The sequence below is a fragment of the Antechinus flavipes genome, chromosome 4 (genome assembly GCF_016432865.1).
Source record: "Antechinus flavipes isolate AdamAnt ecotype Samford, QLD, Australia chromosome 4, AdamAnt_v2, whole genome shotgun sequence".
NCBI classification, from domain to species: Eukaryota; Metazoa; Chordata; class Mammalia; order Dasyuromorphia; family Dasyuridae; genus Antechinus; species Antechinus flavipes.
In genome coordinates this window covers 110741471-110766575 of record NC_067401.1, presented here as the reverse complement: position 1 = coordinate 110766575, position 25105 = coordinate 110741471, and the positions used below count along the sequence as shown (strand labels likewise).

At 34.1% G+C, this 25105-nt stretch overlaps 1 protein-coding gene across 2 annotated transcripts in view; it reads right to left on the bottom strand.

Annotated features, from left to right (window-relative positions):
* The window catches only part of ASH1L (ASH1 like histone lysine methyltransferase), a 216688-nt gene that overhangs the window by 5421 nt on the left and 186162 nt on the right, over positions 1 to 25105 (bottom strand). For both annotated transcript variants that reach the window (XM_051993845.1, XM_051993846.1), the window contains 13 exons: positions 14919 to 15027; positions 14323 to 14484; positions 14058 to 14152; positions 10851 to 11008; positions 9558 to 9710; positions 7112 to 7166; positions 6893 to 7025; positions 5460 to 5708; positions 4316 to 4402; positions 3629 to 3719; positions 1558 to 1696; positions 1248 to 1420; positions 384 to 550 (listed from right to left, as the gene is read on the bottom strand). In XM_051993845.1, coding sequence (XP_051849805.1) covers positions 384 to 550; positions 1248 to 1420; positions 1558 to 1696; positions 3629 to 3719; positions 4316 to 4402; positions 5460 to 5708; positions 6893 to 7025; positions 7112 to 7166; positions 9558 to 9710; positions 10851 to 11008; positions 14058 to 14152; positions 14323 to 14484; positions 14919 to 15027 — 1771 coding nt within the window. The remainder of the gene's footprint in view (positions 1 to 383; positions 551 to 1247; positions 1421 to 1557; positions 1697 to 3628; positions 3720 to 4315; positions 4403 to 5459; positions 5709 to 6892; positions 7026 to 7111; positions 7167 to 9557; positions 9711 to 10850; positions 11009 to 14057; positions 14153 to 14322; positions 14485 to 14918; positions 15028 to 25105) is intronic.

Here is a 25105-nt window from a genome sequence, read left to right as displayed (position 1 = left end):
ATTAAGGAATCAGATCATTTTCCCTCTTGTTTTCACTGATAGAGAGGCTTCTTAGCCAGTGAAAAAGGATGGGCACAGCAAGAATCAGATTAAAAATGACAATTTAATTTTATGATAATTTAAGAATGGTCTCATTGCTCACACAGAAATATATTAAGGTAAATATAATTATAATTATTTAATATATATCGATGAGATTTTTGGAAAAACCTTGTTGGGAAATTAATTTTGGAGCTTCTTGTTTGCTTGAGATAACAAGTACAGTCTTGGTCTAAAATTAGGAGACAAGTAATATACTGGTTCGAAAACTAACTTCTCTGTAACTCAATGTGTAAACTTCTATTCTAAAACTCAGTGGGATAATGGGAAGGAGGTAAGCTTACTGAGAAATCTCTCTTGGGAGTGAGCTTCTTGGGGAAGTGGTCAAAGGCATAGGGTTTGGTGCAGACAGGATAGCGGTTCCGATGAATCTTGTAGAACAGGTGGGCTGATTTATCAAGTCGGTAGTCACAGATATATACATCCTGCTCTTTTACTCCTTTGGGCCTTCCTGAAATCATAGATATTTCAGAGATTCAATTTCTATCACCCTCTTTTATTCCAAATTGCTCATTAATCCCAAACACCACCTGGATGACAGGCAGCACAGTCAGTCTCTTTAAGTAGGTAGCCATTATTGTTCAGCAATTCCCAAGATCACAATAGGGACTAGGGAGATGCTAGATTCTAAAATACACACACAAAAAAATGAGGGATAAAGAGTTAAGGATATTTTGGACCTAGGAAGAGTGATTATTTAGGGAAAGTAGCAGAAAGGAGCCACTATGAAGGAAAGGGGTTGCAAAATAAGAATGATAGAAATAAAATGGGGTAAAATCTGAAAAGTGGGTTTACTTTTAAAAAAGTGACTAAGGGATGTCAGTGCTCCAGAATTCTATGGAATTGTACGAAATGGGCAGTATTCTATACCTTTTGGGATGTCCCTATTCTCATTTTAGACTTAGGATGTTCTGAGAAACAGACAAAAAGAACAGGCTTCTTTAAGTACTATTTGGTGGTGATATACTTAAGAAACAATACTATGTAAGGAAGAAGAGTAAGCAGCAGAGTTTTTTAGTTTTCTAAAAGTCTTTGGAGAATCCTTTATAGAAGACATAAAGAAAGCAATTAATGGGGGATGTTGGGGAGAATCTGAGTCAAGAAAGGGGTGGAGCCTGGAAGCTCTTAACCTAATCTCAAGTACTTACCTTTACAATATGTGTACAGATCTAACACGCAACAGGTCCCCACCACAGCCTCCAAAGGAATGATTTCATATAGTGGCACTCGGAACAGCTCATTATGATAAAATCGACGTGATGGGGAGTGGTGGGTTTCATGGGGACGAAAATAATGATGACCAAAGGCAAACCGCTCCTCTCTGGGGCAGAGAATGATGTGGAGGAAAGAGAAAGAAAAGTCTGGTTGATGGCTTGAAGCAAAAACCTAATAAAAATAATCAGTTTTATGCCTTGTTATTATGTAGAAACAGTTCACGAATTGGACCTATGAACATACTTTTCGTTCTTCCAAAGCTTCTCAATTCTAAAGATATCAAGTTTCTCTCGGTTGATATGGGATAACAATCGATAAGACTGACGAACTGGGTGGCCATCAGGGGTTCTCCGACTATCTCGCATCAGGTATACACAGTCACCTGAAAAGAAAATAAAGAATACATATGACTTCAGATGATGTGGGAAAAAAACTTCAATAGATCCTCTCAAACTCCTGTCTCTCTTCCCTTTCTCAGTCAAAACTCCTTGAAAAAATTATCTACATTTATTACCTCTGTTTCCTCTCTTCTCACTCTGCATTTGGCACTGTAACTATCTGATCATTCCTTTTCAGTCTCCTTTGCTGGTTCATAATTCACATCATGTGAACTGTCTAACTGTAGATATTCTATAAGGTTGTGGGCTAAGTCCTCTTTTCTTCTCTTCCTCTATGCTCTTTATTTATAATTTAAATATATAAATAAATGCCAGGGGTTTGGCTATCATCTCTATGCAGTTGATTTCCAGATCTACACATCCAGGCCCAATTGTTCCTTTGAGCTTCAGACCTATATCACCACTGTCTACTGGATATTTCAAATTCGACATCTTAAACTCAACATGTCTAAATCCAAATTCATTATCTTTTCCTCTAAATCCTCTCCTCTTCCAAATTATCTTATTTCTGGTTAAGATATCATTATTCTTCCACTATCTCAGGTTTACAACCTTAGTATTATCCTCTATTTAGCAAATGTAATCAGCTGCCCAATCTTTCCATTTCTAACAACATCTCTTACATATGACACATATGTGTCATTTTAATTCAGGGCTTTATCACTTCTCCCCTAGATAATTACAACAGATTCTTAATTAGTTTTATTGCCTCAAATCTTTCATTAACTACAATCCATTTAATATACTATTGCCAGATAGTTTTCTTTAAGCACAGATAGTGCTCACACACACACGCACACACACACACACACACGCACTTTATATTAATATTGTATACATGTGGATGTATATAATCTACATATACTTTCTCCCCAATTAGATTATCTATGTACATCCACACATAGATATATGTATCTCTATATGTACTTTCTCCCCCATTAGATTGTAAGCTCAATGTAAAGATATATAGTGCTTTAAAGTAGGTATAGTGTTCTACAAATATCTTACTTTAATCTCAGACCAATACAAAGAAGTAAATGCTATTATTACTCCCATTTTTAAAGATGAGGAAACTGAGGTAAGATAAGAAGTTCAATGACTTGTCCAGGGTTATGAAACTTTTAAGTGTCTGAGGTGAGCTTTGAACTCAAGTTGTCCTGATTCCAGGTCTGTCTCTCTAATCACTGTGCCACCTAGCTGCCAAAATTTTACCTAAGTATCTCATTTGATTCTCATAACAATTCTGTGAGTCGAGTACTATTATTATCTTTATTTTATAAATAAGAAAAACAATCTCAAAGAAGGTTGAATGACTTCCTTATGGTCACAGAGTATTTGAGTTAGGAATCAAATTTAGGTCTTCCTGACTCGTAGGAGCCATCTAGCAATCCCAAATTAATTCTAGTATCACCATTGTAATGCATAATATTTGACACACAGTGAGTACTTAATAAATTCTTTTTGGTTGACTTGTTTTCACTGCTATTTGTCAGGCATCTATGTTAAATACATGCACTCTGGGCTTATACTCAGAGAATGTAACATAGATAAATTTTAAACTGGACAGGAGGGGAAGTTCTAGAAAGAGTTCTGAGAATGCTGGAATTCAGAAATGAAGCGGTCTAAATAATAGTTTTGTAGTGGTGAAAATCAATTGCATGTCATGGGAATGAAGTAAGCTATCGCCTTTTCCTAGACCACTTTTCTTTGCCTCTCAGATTTAAGGTCTTGCTTCATTTTAAAAGGGAGATAAATAGTTTTCTTCCATTGGTAAGAATGACTTGAAATGTGGACTAGATGAAAAAAACTATAAAAAATGTTATCAAAGTTTAATGGACAACTCCACAAATATTAAAAGCTTCTTCGCATTTGAAAATGCCAACTAGAATGGATAGGGCCAAGTTCCACATATGTACCTTGACGTAGCAGCAAGTCATCCCGGAGTAGACAGATGAAGTAGACACAGCCAGGTTGGGCATAATGGGGCCGAGGTATCATGGGTACTTCCTGGTGAGAAGAAGAAACCAAACTGTGAAGGCTGGGTTTCTAATTTACCTTCCTACTAAGTTTCACTAAAGAGAGGTAAGAAACTAAGATTTGTATTCTATGCCTACCAAACATTAAGTTCAATTATATTAATCCACCAAGGATTGACTAAGAGAATTTTCAAACTCACTTTTGAAAAAATGAACTTCTGAGAAAAGATTAAAGCATAGATTTAGTTTGGAAGAGAGGTTGGAGATAGTCTATGTTTCAAAAGGCCATATTAGAGAGTGGTAGCCACTTGTTCTGTCTTTGTTAAAACAGAAAACAAGAAAAAATGAGGTAGATACAGGAGGTATTGAGGCAACAAAATGAACTTTTTGTATTGTCCTTAAATGAAGGAAAGGATAGCATTTCTTTTTCTGGAGCTATTTTAGAACAAGAAATCCTCTAATATACATGGATTGTAGATAAGTAACGGAGAAGTATGATTATCATATTCATTACACAAATGAGGCCCAGGAATTTGAAAGGATAGTGGGGGATGAAGAAGAGGTAAGGTCATATATGTCACATCCCTTGCTTTTTAGGTCACAGAATACTGACATAAGGTTGCTTACCCTGTCCACAGGTCTTGGATCACATTGTTCACAGAGGTAATGTTCTACATCTGAGTTTACTCCCATGCAATCACAGTGCTGCCACACCTGCAGGAAAAAAAAGCTGAAATTAGTGAAGAAAGTTCTCAGATTTATTGAGGAAAGCCCTCCTGAGAATGAAAACAATCAGGCTTAGAACCTTTGGATCTCTTCCTTCTGCTTGGTAGTAGCAAGACCATTCATTATGATGATCAAAGAAAATATATGCAGGAGGTACGGGATTCAGTTGGGGAGACAGAAGCAGAGTGGTAGAAAGGGAAGAAAGAATGAAAATATTTAATAAAGAAGCAAAACAATTTGGTATAAATGCAAAAGAAGAGGTCAAATTTCTAGAGTACTTTAAAGTTTACAAAGGGCTTTCCTTACTTATTCAATACAATTTTTCTAGATACCTGTTGTAAATATCTTTTTTTTTCAGAAGAGACTACTGAAGCCAAAAGAGGTTGAGTGACTAGTCTAAAATCAGTCAATAAGTACTGGAGCTAGGATTTTAATTCAGTTTTCTCCTGATTCCAATTCTCATCATTTCCCAACCATATTATGCTACCATTGCCAAGAGACTGGTAAGATGTAAATCTGTGCAAATAAAATGAAGGAATTAAAGGAAGGAGACAAATAATTGTTCTAAACTACTACTATATACTACTGTAATTTTCCTAAGGATATGAAAGATACTTCCAATAATATTTATATATCTGCATACTATCAATATTATTTCTCATGTCTACATAAGTTGTTACTTAGTTTTACATATTTTTCAGGTTGAAATCTTAGTACTGTACCTTCTGTTTTCTGATTTTATTCTTTCGAGTTCCCTTTTAACACAAACTTACTACTCTAGTTTCCCTTCACAAAGAAATACAGAAAATTAGAAGCATAGAGATATGTGTAGTGCCTTGCATGTAGGCCATTAGTGAATGTTTGCTGAATTGAATAGGAAAAAAGGATGAATAGCAACAGATGCTCCAAACCTTTATACAGCCATAATACATAGGGAGAAAATAGGATGACTAGTGGTATATCTAAGTCAAATAAAGAGTCAGGGATTTGTTGCTTGAAAACACAACTTACAGATCAAAAAATTTTCCATCCTGAATCTTCTTACCATGCACTTGTCACACTGAATCATGAGGCCTTCATCCTTGTAGAGGCCGCAGATACAGCGGATAACATCATCATCCTTCTCGTGCCCATTTTCCTTCTCACAGACTGAGGTTTCGCTGCTGTCTGCCTCACTTGCTGTTTCCCCCACAATCTCATCAATTTGAGCCGATGCCTCATGCCGTGCATTGTAGTATGCTTTGCGTAGTCGACATACATCTCTCCCAATTGGGGACTTGCGCCCATAATATTTCTGAGAGAGAGAAGAGAGAAACCAATCTCAGTCTCCTTAAGTTTTGGTTTCCAAGTATGCCTGAAGTGGGAGAAAGAGTGGCTTTGTCTTCCCATTTTGGTTGGAACATTTTTGGAACAGTGCATAGTATACTAGTAGGAACTTTGTAACTATTTACCAAAATTGAAAAGAAATGAATTGAAAAGCAGCTATGATCATCAAAGTCATCTGATGTACCCACTTTGATTGCCATGTAAATCTTACTATTCTCTATCTCTCAGTGGTCCTAAAGCCTATTTGATTAAAAAAAAAATTTGATTCATTTCATATTGTTGATATTAAGGGACAAGATTGCATCAATTTTATGAAGCTTTTAATACATGTAATGGTGATATTAAGTTTTAACTCACAATAGACACAAATCCATTAAATAATGAACTATGTTAAAATGAGATTCTACTATATGAACTGATTACTGTTTTTAGAACTTTCATATCCTCTCCCTACTTGTCAGTTATTACTTCTTCTTTCCCCCATATGCCCATATCCACACCTCCACTGAAGCTAAACAAATATCTTGTTCCCATTATTCCTCCTTGGCCTTCAAATGCCATACAATTCTTTGATTCCTTTAAATCACAGCTCTAGACTACCTATGACTTCTCCAAAGGTTCCACTAATACTACTATCTACACAATCTCTAACTTTTTTTCTTCAAGGCACTTCCCTAATACACTTATTATTGCAGATTTCTGTTTCCTTTGTCTTAGTCATTGTAACATACTGCAGAGACTATATATCTAACTTTTAATACATGTTCAAGTATTATGGAATTCCTTTATCATGTTGTATCAGTATATAAGCAAACCATGATATGCCAGACTTTTTAATGTATCAGTTTTTTTTTCTTGGGGGAGAGAGTATGATATCACTTGTAATTCACAGAGAACTAGGTTATAATGAATTATACTAGGACAGGTTTTTATTTAAAGCAATTTCCTTATGATTAATATGTTCTATACAGATGCTTAACAAATACTGATGAGCTACAACATCTATTTACTTTTGGTTCTACCCTACTGATCAGTAGGGAAAGCTGAAGGGAGAAGGGGCCAGTGTTTTTGCTTTATAATAGTTATGTGCACCACAAATTCCTTTTCTATGAGCTCAAACATAGAGGTCTCAGGGACTGCACCCAGCCTCACCTCAGCATTCCGGAACACCTTGAGCATGTCAGCATCAAACGCCTCTACTGTCTTGTAATACCCTGTCAGGATCTGCTTCTCAATGGTGATGAGATCTAAGGGGTCAGATATCTTCTCATAATAATCAGCATTCCTGGAACACAAAACCAGGGCTGTCAGTTTGGGACACCTATCTGTCCCCAAATACCCTGGTTAATCCCCAGGAGAATGTGAACATACTTTTTCTTTGGGGGAAGGTTCAACAGTGGAGTTGCCAATGCCTGTCGGGAGGAATCTGCAAAGGAAGGCAATGATTATTAGAAGGACTTTGTGGCAACAACACAATTCTCTTTTAAATAAGGGGAAGAGCCAGAAACTAAAGGGCAGAGGAAATTTAGGTTCCTTTACAGGAATATTACTTTTACACACAAACCAAAAAAATTCCAAAGAGTACATGTATATGTGAATAATAATAATAAATGTGAATTGTTAAGGCCAAAAATCTGCAAGTCTAAGTAGGAACACAAATTAAATACTGCAGATAAGGAGGCATGCTGATACAGTCTATTAGTGTAAAGATTAAGAAAGAAAATAAGTTTCAATTGCTGCATCAGGAATTTTAATTTGTGACAGTAGGAAAATTTTTTTATTAAAAAGTGAGAGAGAGACTACAAAGGAAGGATCTGGAATTCTTTTCATAAAATTTCCAGAGCATAGTGATATCACTTTCTGAAATGAATTAAGTATTACAACTTAATCCCTTACCAAGTACTGTTATAAAGAAAAATAAAAATTATAACAAAGATTATTTCCAAGTCCTGAACAGGGAGCCTGTAGTTAACAGTACTTGTTTGATATGAGAAAATCAAATCCTCCATAATAAAAAACTTAGGATGGTAAATATTTTTTGAACTGCATTTCTATGTAAAATATTGAAAAATATAGATATACTTGTTATAATCTGAATTTACTTGTTAATTCATTCAATTTCTGAAGTTCCTCCAGAGATAAGAGAACTATATAGTTCTAGCTCCAAATATAGCTTATGTCCTCAGTCACTTTCTTCCTGTCTCAGATGAAGGGAGCTGATGCTAAGATGGTATTATAAAAGTAAAGGGAAGAAAAGGGGAGCTAGGAAATTTAGGGCAGGCTGGCTTTTTTTTTTTCTCTTTCTCTTTGTTTGCTTTTATTTTACTCCATTAGGAGATAGGGTATAAAAGTAGCAAGTAGGAAGGACCCCAGAGGAAAAAGAAGAAAAGACCTAAGTTCCTCCCAGTTTCTTTGTTCTGTGTGGGAAGAGAGGCAAGAAGGGAAAGGGAAAGGGAAAGGTCAACCATAAACTGCAGAAAGTAGCACATACCCTTCAATTTCTTTTTTCCACATCAAAACATTCATTATCTTTGGCAGCAAAACTCAACCTAAGCTCACAAAAGACCCATCTTTAGGAATCCCCACTCCTTAGAGATTCCAAAAATTCAAAAAGATGATAGAAATGAAGATGTAAGACTAGAACTTAAAGGAAAATGACAATTTGTGTTGGGTTTCTTTTAATGGGTTTAACAACTTATCTTTTCATTTGTTGATTTGCTGCCCCATTGTGGGAAACCACAGAAAACAAAGATGAGGTCATTATCAATTTGACCTAGGCTCGCATTCTGAGAATGTAATTTCTAGCATTTGGATTACTTATTATAATGAAATCCTTTTGGAGGTTAGGCAGTAAATAGATTATAGATACATCAAACATAGTGAGTCTTTGGTCAGTTTTTGCCAGCTCAATACTTCTAGGTTCTGAGATGCAAAAAAGAATTTTAATGAACCCCAAATTCATATTCTTACAATGGAAAAATGTGGAAGAAGCAATGGAAAGACCTTAAGTCAGGAGAGTTTGGTTCAGCTTCCAGCCTTGCCACTTACTACCTGTGTGACATTGAACAAATCACTGAACCTCTCTTGAGTCTCAAATGTCTCAACTGTAAAATAACAATACCAACACTATCACAGACATTACTATATCCACCAAGAAAAGATATTCTGACTGCCAACTGGTCAGAGTGGGGAAGGCTGAAAAAAAATCAAATAGTTTGCCAGCACTGGGCTTAGGAACACCACAGAGGGTATAGTCACCAGCTTGGGATCCAGCTACTGAAGCAGGGTTTAATGATTAGATCTAAAAATCAGATCTAATGAGAAAACAGATGGTCTGGACACTATTAGGTAAAGCAGAGATGAGAATACATGGAATTTAGAGAAGAATATTTCTTCTTAATCCATTAGGACCAAAAAAAACCTACGATTTAAATAGAGAAATGATGGCAGTTTTTACTCAATAGGGAATGATATATTTTGCTTTTTTTTTTTTTGAACAATTGTTATTCATATGCATACATATACACATATATATTAAGTCTATGTTAACATATTTTATTGCTATCAGGTAAATCAGAAAATGCTGTATCATTTTATAATAATGTTTTTTATGTGCATGTTCAATTTAAATGATCTGTTTTATAAACCTCAAAGGGCTATTGTGAAGATCAAATGAGAATGTGTGGGAAAGCACTTTGCAAATTTTAACATGCAACAGAATGCAGGACATTAACTTCAGTTCTGAGGCAGATGAGAGGGAAAAGGTAACATGATGCGAAGGTAAGAAGGAAGGAACTTTGCTTGGGGATCTAGTCACCTTTGTAGGAGATGATACTGTCACATATCTCTTTGAATATCTGGGCCAGGCGGGCTGCCCGGGCCACTTCAATGTTCTCCTCTGCAGCTGCCAATCTCCTTGTACGAACTGAGCGGGCTGTCTGCAAGGCGGAGAACTGGGTCATGAAGACATCTGGAAAGGCAAAAAGATGACAAGTCTCATTCAGTGTTAAGCCCGAATTCTCTCTATATTTCCCTTGGTTCGACTGAAAAAATTCAGTAGTTTCAAGAGGCCCCTTTCTTTCCTTACAGAATGCAAGAAATATTAGAGTTTCTTGGAAAAACAAAAGATGGGAGTTAACAGTGATTTTAGCCCTTGGACTGATAGGAGACTTATTAAAAATAGAAAAACAGACTATGTAAAAGTTCAGAAAATCACTGCCACTTTAAAAATCAATCAAGCCACTGAAATATCTGGGCAAAGTTCTGAATTTATTTAGGACTTGCTCAGAATATTCTCTTATATATCAGGAAGAAAGCCTCTCCTTCCCCATATTAATGAAAATTCACTTCTTTCCCTTCTATTAACCCCTATTTCCTCCACTGGAAAAGAAAGACAAACAAAAAACTCTTTGAAACAAATATGTACAGGTGAGCTCTTTCCTCAGTTTTTTGAAAATGTTGCAGAGTAGCTAACTGAAAAACAAAAGTAAAGCTCCCAATGACTGTTAAGTATGTTAATTAGTAATTTAAAACTAACACTGGAACTCTCAGGAAACCCAAGAGGAACTAGAAAAAAATGTTCCTGAACATTTTTAACTAAATGGTTATTTAGATTTGCCAGTTATTCTACCTTTAGTCTATATAAAGAACAAAATTCTGAACTCGGCTATGTCTGACATATTAGATTGTTGAAGAATGACAACCCAACTATCTTCTATGTGAAAGGAAAGAAAAAGAAACTCAAAAGTTATATGTTGATTTGAATGAGAAAAATAGCTTATTAATTGCTACACAAGGGCCTTCCTTCCACATCCCTATTATACTTAATTATAATCCAGTCTCTCCTAACTCAGACAATATTTTAGACTAAAGAGTGATAGTAGAAAGAATAACAAGAAGGGGACCCATCTTATTCATAAAATATAGATCAGTATGCTATAGGATTGTGAAAGAAAACATTATTTATTCACACTAATCAATGAACCTTGGTATCAACTTTTCAATCCATTTTCTAGAACTTGGTACTGATTATCCCCTGGAAGATTTATTTGAAGAAAATAAGTTGTGGTCAGCCCTTTGAGATGTAAATGGGTCCCCGTCCATGACTCACCAGATTTGATGTTTCCATCATCTCGGCAGATACCATTCCAGCGGGTATATAAGGAAGCTGAATGGATATTGTCACTGGAGTGTTTTACCTCCTCTTGCTTCTGTCTGATTTTCTCCCAGTTCCGGACCAGGAATACATGATGTTTTAACACAAAGTTCCTTTGGGAAGGGAGAGGGAGCAGTTATCAGTACATTTTGAAGGTGTTACAAAGAGGTCTGCATGTAAATAGGGTTATAGGAGATCTATTTTTTAATTGTGAGGACTTTTCCTAAGTGTGATAGGTAAATATTGTATAGAACATACAAAACATACTTTCTTTCTTCTCGATACCTCCATTTAAAATCAGGAACTCAATTAAACATTATTCTCTAATGACCCCACTGAGGCCACTGTTTAGGCTATCAATGGGAGAGATATGTGATACATGATATGCCTCCTTCAAGAAAGGACTTTTCAAACAGGAAAAAGAATAAGCATTAAAAAAATACCTGAAACATATGAAAAGGTGTTAAACCAATATGGAACTGAATAATAGCATAATCAAAGATGATTGGGTTGATCAAAGCATACAATACAAAGGGACAAAAATCATGGACATATGAACTATATGGAGATACTGTAATAAAATATACAGAAGAATTCAATTTGCTTGCAAATCTCCTAAAGAAATTTTCTGAGATTCTTATTCAGTTCTGTTAAGTATTGCAAGACCTTCTATTCACACCTACCTCTCTCTTCTCCCAACATGCCTAACTGCACAGTATTATCTATAGAAAGTATTTCTTAAATCTGTTTTTATGCTGCGCTTTGTACAATCCAGGATTACAAGGACATAGAAGATCATTTATTCACAGAAAGACCTCAGATACTACCTAGTTCAACAGCACTTGAACCAGAATTCTAACACTTTAAAAAAGGGCTAACTGACCCTCAACAAGGAGTCATTAATTCTTTGCCTGAGATTCTCCAATGAAGGGGAAACTTCCTATTTCCTGAAGGAGCACATTCTATCTTTGCACAGAACTAGTTGAACTTTTCACACATTTTCTATCTGTTATTCCTTGTTCTGTTCTAAGGAGGATACTTCTTCCACATAACAACCCTTCAAATAACTGAAGATGCTTATCTCGCCTCTCTTAAGTTTTTTCTTCTCTGGGACATATATTTCCATTTTCTTTAACTGGTATTCTTGTGGCATTATCTTCAGGTCCTTCACTGGCTTATTGCTTTCCCATTCCCAATTCCAGGAAGTTGATGTATTTTTTAAAGCAAGAATTCCAGAATGGAATATAACATTCCATATGTAATCCAATGTGGATAATAAATCAGTTATTTGAGTTGGCATGCTATTGAATTACACTGAACTTGCACTCCACTAAAAATGCCAAATCTTTTAAAGATAAACTCTATTCTTTCTTGTACATGACTTTTTCTGTTTTGTTTCTTTTTTAACCCAGGTATAAGACTAAGTTATTACTACTAATTCTTTATTAGATTTGGTCCAATATTCCCCTTTACAAGATCTTCGTGGATTCTCTGCAATCCAGTGTGTTAGCTATCCTCCCAGGTTTGCATCATGTGCAAATCTGGTAAGTATGTCATCTATGCCTTCTTCTAAGTTAATGATAAAGATGGTGAACAGCACAAATTCAAGAAGAGCACCTCAAAGCATACTGTTGAATACTTTCTCCCAAGCTGACATCAAGACATTAATAATTATAATTTGCATCCAGTCATTCCATCAGTTTTGAATTAATCTTTACCATCTAATTCATATATCTTCATCTTTTCTAAAGCACAATATGAAGGATTCTATCAAATGTTAAATCTAGAAAAATCATTTACAAGATGATCCTGATTTAGCACTTTAAGAATCCTGTCAATAATAGAAAAGAAGTTATTCTTGACTATTTCTGAGGAGTCTTATTTTATTTTTACAATGCTACAACTTTTGGCTTAACCACTTGAGTTTCATTCAGTCTAAACTATTGTTGCATTATGTTTGGTGCTTTCTTTTCATATCACTTTGATATTTTTCAAAGATTCTCAATGCATTTCATTGTGACATAAACACAACTTTTCAAGAAATAATCCTCATCTCCCCAACTCTGAGTAGAGTAAGAAAAAGGTAGATTATCTCCCACAGTGGCCATGGTCATTGGGCTGAATTTTGTCATCTTTTAGTATTGCTTCCATCTATCATGATCAAGAGTTAAGACATGATGGACAGGCATGAATATGTTTCAAACTGGTCAGTGTAGGGCACAGCCAAATCAATCTGTGCTCTTCAGTATATGGTTCTTTGGTTCTGCTTTCTTCACTTTGCATCAGTTCACACAAGTCTCTCCAAGTTTCATTGTGTTCCTATCTTGTGGCATAATAATATTTCATTATATCCATATACTATTATATTTCCCAATTTGTTTCTACATGTTGCTACTGCAAAGAATGCTGCTGTGAATATTTAGCACATGTAAGGGATATCTATATACCTGGGATATAAATTTGGTAGGACTGTTCTTCAAATAAGAGAGTTCACCTCTTGGCTCTGGACAAAATTTTCTCTGGCTATCTTCATTCCCTGAATTCCCTTCTCACTTCGGCTTACTGGCTCTCTTGTCTTTCAAGTCCCAACAAAAATCCCAACTGCTACAGAAAGACTTTCCCAATTTCTTAACATAGTGTCTTCCCTTCATTAATGACTTTCTATTTATTCATTGTATAGCTGATCTGTACATATTTGTTTGCTTAGAGTCTCTCTCATGAAACGGTGAGCTTGAGGGCCTTTTTGTATTCCCAGTGGTTAGCACATAGTAGGCACTTAATAAAATTTTAGTGAAAAAATTACAGGTACTCAGAAATGAAATAAATAGGTTGCCTTAGGAGGAGTGTATTCTCTGTCACTGAGGAACCTTTAAGAAAATCCTAGATATCCAGTTTTTAAGGGGTGTTGTGGAAGAAATTAATGTTTTAAGTAGGAATTAAAATATATGATCTTGGAAATTACTTATAAATATGCAATTCTCCAGCTGTCCAAGCACTTTCTGTTTTGCTTTTATGTTTTGTTTTGTTGTTATGTATCATTAGGAAAAGAAATAAGCACCTATTAATAATGCTTAATAATAATGTTAAATGATATATATATATAAACTATAGAAAACAAATTCCTGAGCACAAAAAAGTATAAAACCAAATATGGCAAGCTACCTTTCACGGTTGGACATTGGCTTCATTTGCAGTTGGGGGGTCATTCTGGTTGGGGTACTGACATTTTCATTAGGCTCCTCAGAAAGATGGCCTCTCTGGATTAAAAAAAAAATCATGAGTTAGACTTGGGGAGAAAACATGAGAAACAAGAAAATATTTTCTAATAAAACAGAAACTTCTTTTAAGCTGCATATTGGTGCCCTCCCCTCATTCCAACAACGGCTTTAGGCAGCTCTTTAGGGAAGCCATTAGGATCAATATTCACCCTTTTCTTCAACTTGTGCTTGGATTTTCTCTTCTCTTTTGACCGTCCTGGACGTCTGTGTGTGGTCACAGGTTGGCTGCTTTTGCTGGTGAGTCCATTCATGCGTTGGCTCTTGCCTCCAATGATACCCCGGCATTTGTCAAAACCACACTTGCAAAGTTGCTTTGAGGGAAAAGCAGAGAATACTTAACTTGTATCTTAAGTCTACCAAAGAAACTCCTGGGGGATGGTCATCCCACAGTTAATTCATATTAACAAAGGATTTTAATGAGAGAAAGTAATCATTTTTCTCTCTCTCTCTACTGAAGGAAGAAAAATATTAGTATCAAAGCAAAAAGGAGAGAAATTGAACTTTAGTAAAACTTTTTGATTGTCAAGACAAATGAGCAACTAAAGCAGATTAAACAACATTTTTTCTTAGGGTTCTTTATGAAGAAGAGAGATTCAATTGCTTAATTATGTCAGATAATAGGTAAAATGACAAGCAAATACTGCCCAAATATTTTATGAGTTCTATGGACAATGTTAGTTAACAGTTTATCGGATAAACACTAGACAACAAAACCAAAAGTAAGTCCTTGTTTGGGATCTATTACCTGTTTCTCAACATTAAAGGAATGAAAATTGTAGTCATAGGTTAGTTCAGTACCAGCTGGCATATCTTTCAGGGCATAGAGTCCAATCCGGTAGACTCCATTGACAGACCTAAGAATAGAGAAGAGAGCAAGAATTTAAGACAGCGCCTGGGAGCAATAAACCATGAGGTAATCTTTGACTTCCAATTAGTCTTAAAGTACGTTAGAGCCTTAAAATATCTAAATCTATATATCTTAGACATCCTAATCCCTTTTCCTCAGTACCTCAATCTGAATTACAATACAACAATCTAATTGATTTCTTTGACTCTGGCCTTTCTCTTTAAAATATTCTGTGTATTACTGCTAAAAAATATTCATAAACACTATTAATGTATCACATCATTCATCTGCACTAGACTTATAATAGTTCTCTAATTTCAATGGCATCAAATCTAAACTCCATTTAGTATTTAAGGCCCTCCATAATTTGGCTCTGCCCTATGTCAATGCAAGTGTATTTCTTATATTCTCCAACAACTATTTTGTTATGCTGGCATTTTTACTGCCCTCTCTACAATGCTTTATTTATTCCATATCTTCCATATCTTTGCCCATGATTTTCAAATATTCATTGAGAGTTTAATATAAGAGTGCAAAGCACTCTTATAGAAGCTATGTCTTTATTGGGGAGAGTGAGAAAGAGAGACAAAGATAAAAAGATGTAGAGGAATGTCCTCAGAGACTATAATTTGTTAAGATGTAAGATGTGTATATGAATAAGTACATACAAAGAAGCGTATTTTCAGTGCCACAAGATTCATCTATAAAACATTACAAGATAGCAGAAGATGCTGTTTATCTTGTGTCTGATGAGTATTTTTTCCTGTCAATATTCATATATTTGTCAACAATGACCTGTCTGAATTTGGTTGAAGTGAGCTAGTTAATAAACTGAAACAATGTATCTATAGATTTAGTTGGAATCATTTGAATTTGTAAAAAGGGAATTAGAAAAAAAGGGAATTGTAGAATGTATCATCTAATAGGCAGGAAAAGTTGGATTCACACTTGGGTAAAAATAAAACATTTAAAAACTGGCTCATGAAGAAACAAAGTGAGTTTGGAAAGCTGGCAGTTTCCGCTCTAAAGAGGGAGTAGCAAAATTATATCATAAGTTTTATAGAGTATAAGCCATGTTGAGCTAAAGAGGAAGTTGATTCAGTTCAGGCACCATGAAAAAAACATAATAAATACAAGGCAGAAGTGGAAATTATAAAAGCACAACTCATCATATAGTAAGCATTAACTGTTCCTTTTCATAAGTCTTAAACGTGTACCACTGATACTTGGTTTAAATAAGGGGAATACAGTTTGTCACATGAATTAAAGGCAGACATAAAAGATGTAGAAGAGTGGGGGGAAAAGGTTGGAAGTTTTTTGAAAAGACTTTGTATGATTTTGTTGAATACAAAAGATGACTATTTAAAAATAGATGTCATGTATTATGTCATAGCTGTAAATTAATACCAATGCCTTCTGGAATTGACTTAAATTTTTTTTCTAAGTATTGATGTTATTTTAAAAATAACTAAGTACTATTTTAATTGGAAACAAAGGAACTTGCTATGAAGTGTGATTCCTTTAGAATACATATTTATGTTCTGCCTATGAGCTTATAGTAATTCTATTAAGTTTTATGAGACAAACCTTCAATCCACCATGGGGATGGGGTAGGGGCAGGAACCAACTGCTGCCAATTAAGAGTGCTGAGTAGCACATCCCAATTTTAAACCAGTTACAGGTGATTATACATTATTTGGAGCCGAGATAGTAATGGGATCTATCAAAACATCCTCATTGGCTTGTTGCTCCCTTTATGAATGGGAGTTTTTCATCTTTTCCTTTCCCCTCTTAAATTTGTTTCTGATCTTTTAGACTTCAAAATCAATACTTTTACTTCTGCCTTATTTTGAAACTTTCCTTGGTACCCAGGAGTTTCTCATCCTGGAATATTCTATAATCCTTCTGGCATATTAACTATAGAATATCTCTCTGCAAGGCCTGCCTCCATTTCCCATTAGTGGGCTTCTCTTGAAGCTTCTATTTTATAAAGGCTCTTTGGTCTGCATGTCTTTATTCCCCTCTCTCAGTACCATTCTAAATTTTCTGGATTTCAAAACCTGGTAACTTTCATTCCCATCCTAGTCCATAATAACTTTTCAGCTACGTTTTATATGTAGTTTTCCCCTATTAGAGTGTAAGAGCCAAGAAGGCAAAATCATCTTTATTTTGGTTAGTATCTGTACTCCTAGAACTAAGCACAGTGGAACAAATAATACATTAAAAATGCTTCCTTCCTTTTCATAGGCCCTTGGAAACTGCTAGGTTGTGATATATAAGTTAGCGATTAAAACTAAACCAAACAAAAACTCACCTTTAACCAGGATCAGAATATGTAATTGAAATGTCAGTCTTTGAATTTCAGTTCTAGACTTTACATTACAGTTTAAAGCTATTAAAATTCCTCTTTGCCCTAATAGTCCATTCCTCTGGCTATTCCAAGAGACATCCAAATGCAATGTTTCACTGAATCCTGAATCCAATAGAGATATAGTATGGAAAAGCTTTTTAAAATATCAGTTACTTTCTAACTATTGTATGTATCAAAGTTTAAATGGATAGTCAAATAGGATACAGAACCCATTAAAAAAAAAGGTTAATCTTGGTTTATTTAACTAGTTCAAAGTACTCTGGGAAAGCTCACTTGATTATTACATTCTCTCCTTAAATTGTAGATGTGGTCCTGTCTAAACAAATAGAAAGTTGAATCATGATATAAGTGGATCAATTAGGATGTAGAACTTAGTGGAATGCTCATTCTAGGACTTCTCTGCCAGAGCATTAAGAAGTTAAGTGACCTGCCCAAGACACATAGCCATTATGTGTCAAAGGTGGGACCTGATCCCAATCCTCCTGATTTGAGGCCAACTCTCTATCTCTTGTGTCACAATACTTTTCTCTGCTTTTTGTTGCTATTTTTAACTGTCAATTAGGCCAGGAAAACACAAAAAGGGGCACTGTGGGAAATTAAGTACCCTAGGGCCTTCTAAATATTTTGAGAACTATGGCATTTCTCTGGCTTTCTGATAAGTGAAAAATTGGTGAGCATATTGCCAAGATTATGTCCATGTAATCAGCAGAAATGATACAAAACAATGACAGAGATCTCCATATTTTGCACTTTTTTCATTTATTCAATTTTGTGCAGAAATTTTCCAGTTTGTAAATCATAGTTAAAATTTGCTTTAAGTAAAGTCCACTTTGTTAAAATGAAAAACTGGTCAACTGGTACCTTTCTCAACAATTGCTTGGAATAGGAATAAAATGTTTTTGACAGATTTTAAACACAACACAATGAAATCTGTTTCTTCTATATGGTGATTTAAAGGGCAATGGGAGGAAATACTGAGTGTGAGTCAAATGCAAGAAATAGTACAAAATATTATCATCTAGAAAAAAATATAATAAAAAAATAGATGTGTGCCAGTCAGGGGGAAAAAGAGAGCAAAATGAGTGTTTTTTGAAAATCTATGCAATGTTTTTAAAAAAAAAACCCAAAACATCTAAATAAATGAAGGCCATCTAGTGAGCTGAAATCTTCTTTGAAGGACTTTTAGAAGGACATAGACAAGAGACCCACAGTATAATCTGCACTATTGGAGGAACCACTGACATTAATTATACTTTGAAGTATCATAATTTTGAACTTAATTCAATATTGTCTTGTATTTTAATATGGTTTCTTATAAACTTATGATCCCAACTAGAGTCAAAGACAAAGATGACAAAACCCACAAACATATTAAATGGAAAACTGAATAGGAAGAAAATGATTTAAAAAAAAAATCATGTTAAGTACAAATAGATACAAACAAAATGCTATCAGAACTACAGGGGAAGGAAAAAGTATTTTTGGCTATGAAATGACTGAATTTCATAAAAGAAGAAGCTTTTAAACTCAGTCATAAAGGATGGGTTGAATTTCATATTTCTAAAGTGCTTAGCATAGTGCCTGGAACATATTATTTCAAAAAGTGAAGTCAGCAAGTGAGGTCACACCAGAGAGGCCATTCCAGGCAAAGTTTGAAAAAAAGGCAAGGAGTTAGATTGAATGGCTCTATTAAATCTTGACACTTCTAATCTCAAATCTTCCTTACTTATCCCTTTCTCTCTACTCACATACCTATGGTACTAGTTTAGGTGCCCATCCTCTCTCAAGTGGACTATTGCAATAGCCTTTAAGTTGTGGTCTCTCTGCCTCAATTCTCTCCCAACTCCAATCTATCCTTTACTCAGCTACAAAATTGATTTTCCTAAAGTGGAACTGTGATCATATCCCCTCTGCACTCAGTAAAATGCAGTGGTTCATTTTGTTTTATCTGCAGAAACAATTACAAAGTACTCTGGTGTTTAAACCTGTTCAAAACCTGATTCCTTCTTATCTTTCCATCCTTATACTTTGCTTTCCTTCACAGAAGTACAATTCAGTTACTTGCTATTCCTTGTAAACGATACCTTCTCCTATCTCCATGCTTTTGCATTGGCTATAGCAACAAGTAAAATGCTCTTCCTCTTTAACTCTCTCAGGTTCCTTGGCTTCCTTCAAAATTTTGCTTATTCCCCACCTTCTACAGAAGGCCTTCTTCAGTATATAGAACTGCTAGTGCTTCCACATCGGAAATTATCTTCTACCTACTTTGGATATATGTTGTAGGAACCTAGTCAATTACATATGGTCTCTCCTATTAGAATGACAACTTCCAGATGGTTAAGAACTTAGTAAGAACTTAATGTTTGTTAACTAGTAAATGACACTGAAAATGATTTTGCAAAACTGAGAATATTCTTATATGCAAAGAATTCTTTAGTGAAGTAAGGATATTTAATTTTCAGGGGCACAGGCCTTCGATGTGCTAATTTGTCAACCAATTCAAACAGCACTCTAAAATAAAATACAAATAAGTGTGACTCAGTGAGAAAATGTACTCAACTAAGCTTAAGTTATATCTAGCATAAGGGTAAACAAATAATCAAATAACAATTAAAAAAGGCTATCCTATTTGGCCAGGGGCCCCTTTTCTTTCTCAGTCTATGCTACAAAAGCACTTGAGTTTTGCTGAAATGCCAAGGGTTGAATAGTTCTTGATATAGGATTGTTTTATTATTTACAAATCATCTAGTTGCTGAGGCAGTAGATAGAGCCTAGACCTGGACCTGAAACCTTGAGTTTAAATCCAGTTTGAAAAACTTGCTTTTGATGTTGGGCAAGTCACTTAACTTTTCTCAAACTCAAGTGTTATCACCTGTAAAAGGGAAATAATAATAGTGTCTACCTCCCATGGTTACTGTGGGGATTAGATATCTGTAAAGTACTTTGAAAACCTAAAAGTGCTATAAAAATGATATTATTATTATTGCTGCTATTATTGAACTTGATATGCCACAGTAATGCAAGAGTTCATATTTACAATCAACCAAAGTAATGTATCCAGAAACTTGATACATTAGTAGGTATAAAATGAGATCCTAGAATTAATGAAGATTATAATTCAGATTGGTTTGTTCTGGGGAATAAAAGAATGGAATTTGGAAGCAAAATAGTACCATTTCTTCCTTTTTTTTCCAAATTGTTCTATGCCTGTGAAACCTGTTCAGTATACTAGTACTATGCCAGGATACGGAATTGCTCCATCTGAATTGTGTTAGGAAAATTCTGAAGATCACCTGGCAGGTTAAGATTCCAGACTGAGGTCCTTTCTTGAACTAATCAGCTATGCATTCCAATTCTATTAGAGAGAGCACAACTCTGTGGGGCTGGCCACATTGTTTGAATGCCAAATGTGTACATTTGTTAAGTGTACTTAACAAAAACTTGCATAAGGAAAGCACTTACAAAGTGGTCAGAAAAAGCGAATACAAGGAAGCTCTCAAGAATTTTAGAACTGAATGTATGATATTGATTAGAAGACACTGCCCAGCATGGCATGCCCTCATTAAAAGTGCTGTGCTCTCTATGCAAAGGAGAATTGAATTAGCTCAGAATAAATGCAAGATGCAGAGTTAAAGAATCGACCCCAAATGTTCACAGGGACACTATTTGTGTCTGATCTGTGGGAGAGCATTATTCCAAACTTATATTGGTCTGATCAATCACAGCTGAATATGTTAACTTGATTCTAATATAGCGATGTCATTTCCTCTTCAAGGATGAATGACAACCAGGTTACATATTACAATGACAACACTTTAGTCTAAAATAAAAACCCTTACCCAGCTTTTAATATTAACAATTAAACAATTAATCTTAATTATTAAATATTCTTACATAATTCTTATGGCAGAGTCCTGATCAGTTCAAGGACTCCCAAATACTTACTTTTTAAGGTAATTATCAGAGTAGGAGAAGGAGCCTTTTTGAACAACTTAATTAAAAAAAGTTTTTCTAGGATTGACCTTTTATTAGATTGAAAGAAAAATCTTCAGAGTGATTAAAGGTAAAATAGTTTTAGGAAAATAATTCTTCAGGCTCTGCCAAAAAATGTGATTTGTTCTATCTAAAGAATCAAATAATCACCTGAATTTTCTAAGTATATTTTATCTTATTGTGGAATTTTCCCTTTTGTTTTGGGAATACTACAAATTTTAAGTGGGCACTTTGATCTCAGAAATTTTTAAAGGCAGGATGAAGCTGTTCCTTTTAAGTTTTTGTTAGGAAAAATGTTTAGAATAATTTAATCTATCTTTGGTAGATTTGTATTAAAAAAAGATTAGGAACTTGAAGAAAGAATCTTTTAAAAAGGAATCAGACATAAATGGTTTCTAAAGTGGGGACTTGGGAATGATCTTAAAGTAATTCTTAAACTTTTGTGTATTTTGGTCACATCTGGGAGTCTGGTACCTTATTATATAATCAAACAAATAATAAACAAAGTATCAAAATATATTTTAAACAATTTTAGGAATCCCAGGTTTTGAGGATATAAAATAGATAGACTCCAAAGTTCCAGATTTTTGGGTAATGTATAGTGAATAAGATATCCTGACCCTTGTGTTCTTCAAAAAAAAAAATTTTTTTTTAAAAAATATTCTTATTTTATTCAGTTAACAGGGATCTAATGTATCTCTCTATTCTTCCCAAAGCCCACTAGAAAATCATAAAAACAAAATCCTTCTCATAAATATATTTAAGGATATACATACACACAACAGTTAAGCAATATAAACTATACAGCACTGGTCATGTGCAAAATGAAATTTTTCATTTTGCATCTTAAGACCATTCTTTGCCAAGAAGTATAGCATGGCTTCATCTTTATTCCAGTCCTTAATAGTCTAAAGACTTATTATATATAAATTGTTCTCTTGATTTCTACTCATCAAATTCTACATCAGTTTACAGCAGTTTTCCCAGCTATGTCTAATGCTCATTTCATTACAATTACATACCATAATTGGCTCAGCCATTTTCTGATAGTTAACCCCAAATTTCCATTTCTTTGCTACTGTATAAAGAGATGCTACACATTTGGATCCATTTCATTTGATTAATCCTTCATATATTTTGTTTGCCCATAATTATTTGTATGTTGTTTCTTTCATTACAGTTTCTTGACGTCAAGCTGTGTTTTTGCCTTTCTTTTTATCTACAATCCTTGGCACAATTCTTGGCATGTAACAGGTACTTTAATAATAATAGTTTTTTGTTTTCAAAATGCATGCAAAGATAGTTTTCAACATTTATCCTTGCAAAACCTCGTGTTTCAATTTTTTCTCCCTTCTTTCCTCCCACATCCTTCTCCTAGATAGCAAGTAATCCAATATGTTAAATATGTATAATTCTTCCATACAGATTTCCACAACATTAGGTACTTAAATAAATACCTGTTTCCTCTTTGAAATATCGTCTAATAAAGATTTTGCTGGGTCAAAAAAAACACACAGTTTAGTGACTTTAGGGACAGAGGTTCAGATTGCTCTCTAGAAGGATTAGACCAATTCTGAGTTCCAACAGTACTTTGATGTGCCTATTCTATCTGATCAGGAAAAAAAGAAGTTATGTTTGAAATTATTAGCTCATTGATTTTTAGATTAACATAGGAAGGTTTACATGAAATAATAGAGTGAAATGAGCAGAGCCACAAGTTGAGTTGATTTGTATATTACAAATATTCAAATGAATGACAAAGGATCTATGAAGAAGAGGAAGAAGTGTGGGGGAGATCTATCTATCTATATGGATATAGATATGGCTATATAGATATATATCTAATCTTAAACGGTGGCCTCTTCTAGTATGGGATAGGGAAGAAGAGAAAAGGTATACATCTTGGAATTTAAAACATAACCAAAAAAAAGTTAAAAAAAAAAAAAAAGCAGTGTTACTAATATTACTGGAAAAATTTTCTATTTTCCCAATATCTAAGACTATAATTGTGATTTTTTTTTCTTCCTGTTACCAATATGGACAATTATTTTTATTTTTATTTTCCTATTACTGCATCAGCCCTGCATTCCTGGAGTAACTCTAATTTTGACATAGTACATAATCTTTGTGACATGTTGCTATAGCACCATTGCTGATATGTTATTTAAATTTTTGGCATCAGTACTCATTACGGTTTTAGTCTATAAGCTCCCCTCCTTCCTTCCTCTGTTTTAACTTTTTTTGGATATCAAGAGCATCTTTGCATTACAGAAACTTTGGTAAGATACAATTTTTTCTTTTGCAAAGTCTGTAATTCTGGGATTGATCTTTCATAGAATTCATATGAAAATCTATCTGGTTTCACATTTTAAACCTTTCTTGGGATTCTTCAATTTTTTTTCACCCCAAAATTGAGTTATTTAAACATTTGATTTCTTCTCTGAATCAGGTTATTTAATGTTTTCATAAATACTAATTCATTTCACTTTTCAATTCTGTTGGCATACAGCTAAGCAAAAGAGTGCTAAAACATTTTTACATCATATTGTGATTTCTCCTTTTCTATTTTTGATACTGGTACTTTGATTTTCTTCTTCTTTTGAAATACCAAATTAACTAACAAATCTTCTTTTTTTAAAGCAGTTTTTAGTTTTATTAATTTTTTTTTTTTGCTTTTAACTTGTTAAGCTCTTCTTTATTTTCAGAATTTTTATTTTGATGTTTAATCAGGTTTTAAAAAATTATTTAACAGAAGGTTTTGCAAGGGTTAATGCTGAAAAATTACCGATGCATATGTCTTGTAAATGAAGTTATAATAAAAAAAATTTTTAACTTTTTCATTTTCTGTTACTTTGAGAGCCCAATTTAGTGATTGTTAAGTCCCCGATTAGAATCACCATATCATGAAAAAGCTCAACTATGCGGCTCACTCTCCATTTCCAGTTCATATTTTAGTCTGTTATATCACCACAGTGCTCTTTCTACCTCTAGAATAGCTGCCTGTCTTCTTGGACATTATCTTGGACCTCAATGTCATAAAGCTCTCCTTTATGTTTTGTCTCTCCTTATTAGGGTCTAATTTCATTGAGAGTAAGGATCAATCTCCCCTCCCCTTTTTTGTATCCACGGTGAGCACAATCATATCATATAATTTAATGACATATAATAAATGTTCTATCTACCTAGTATGCACAATTCATTGTTTTATCCCTTTAAATTTCTTGCTAAAAGATTGCTTTGGATGAATCCTAAAAAGTTTGGTATGTTGTCATATCTTGTAATTTTTTTAAAAAAAACAAAATTTTACAGTTTTTAGGATTTATTCTTTGAACTACTAGTTCTTTAAGATTATTACTGACTCACCAATTAATTTTAATCCTTTCTTTCACCATCTTTTATTTACTATAATTTTTATTACATTGTTATCACTAAAGGAAATGCTTAATTTTTCTTTTTACTTTTTTTGGTGAGTTTTTTAATATAAATTTTAATAAATGGGATGAGAAATCTATAATCTCATTTCTACTCCCATTAATAACCAAACATCTTTTATACCTAACATTTCTAAAATTCTATTTGATGCCTTAAGTTATTTACTTTATGTTTTCTAGGTCTGAATTATAACAGTTGGGGGAAGGACCTCAATCTCTATTTCTCCCTGTAACTCACTTATCTTTTCCTGTCAGTAGTTAGATATTATACAATTTAGTGTATATATATA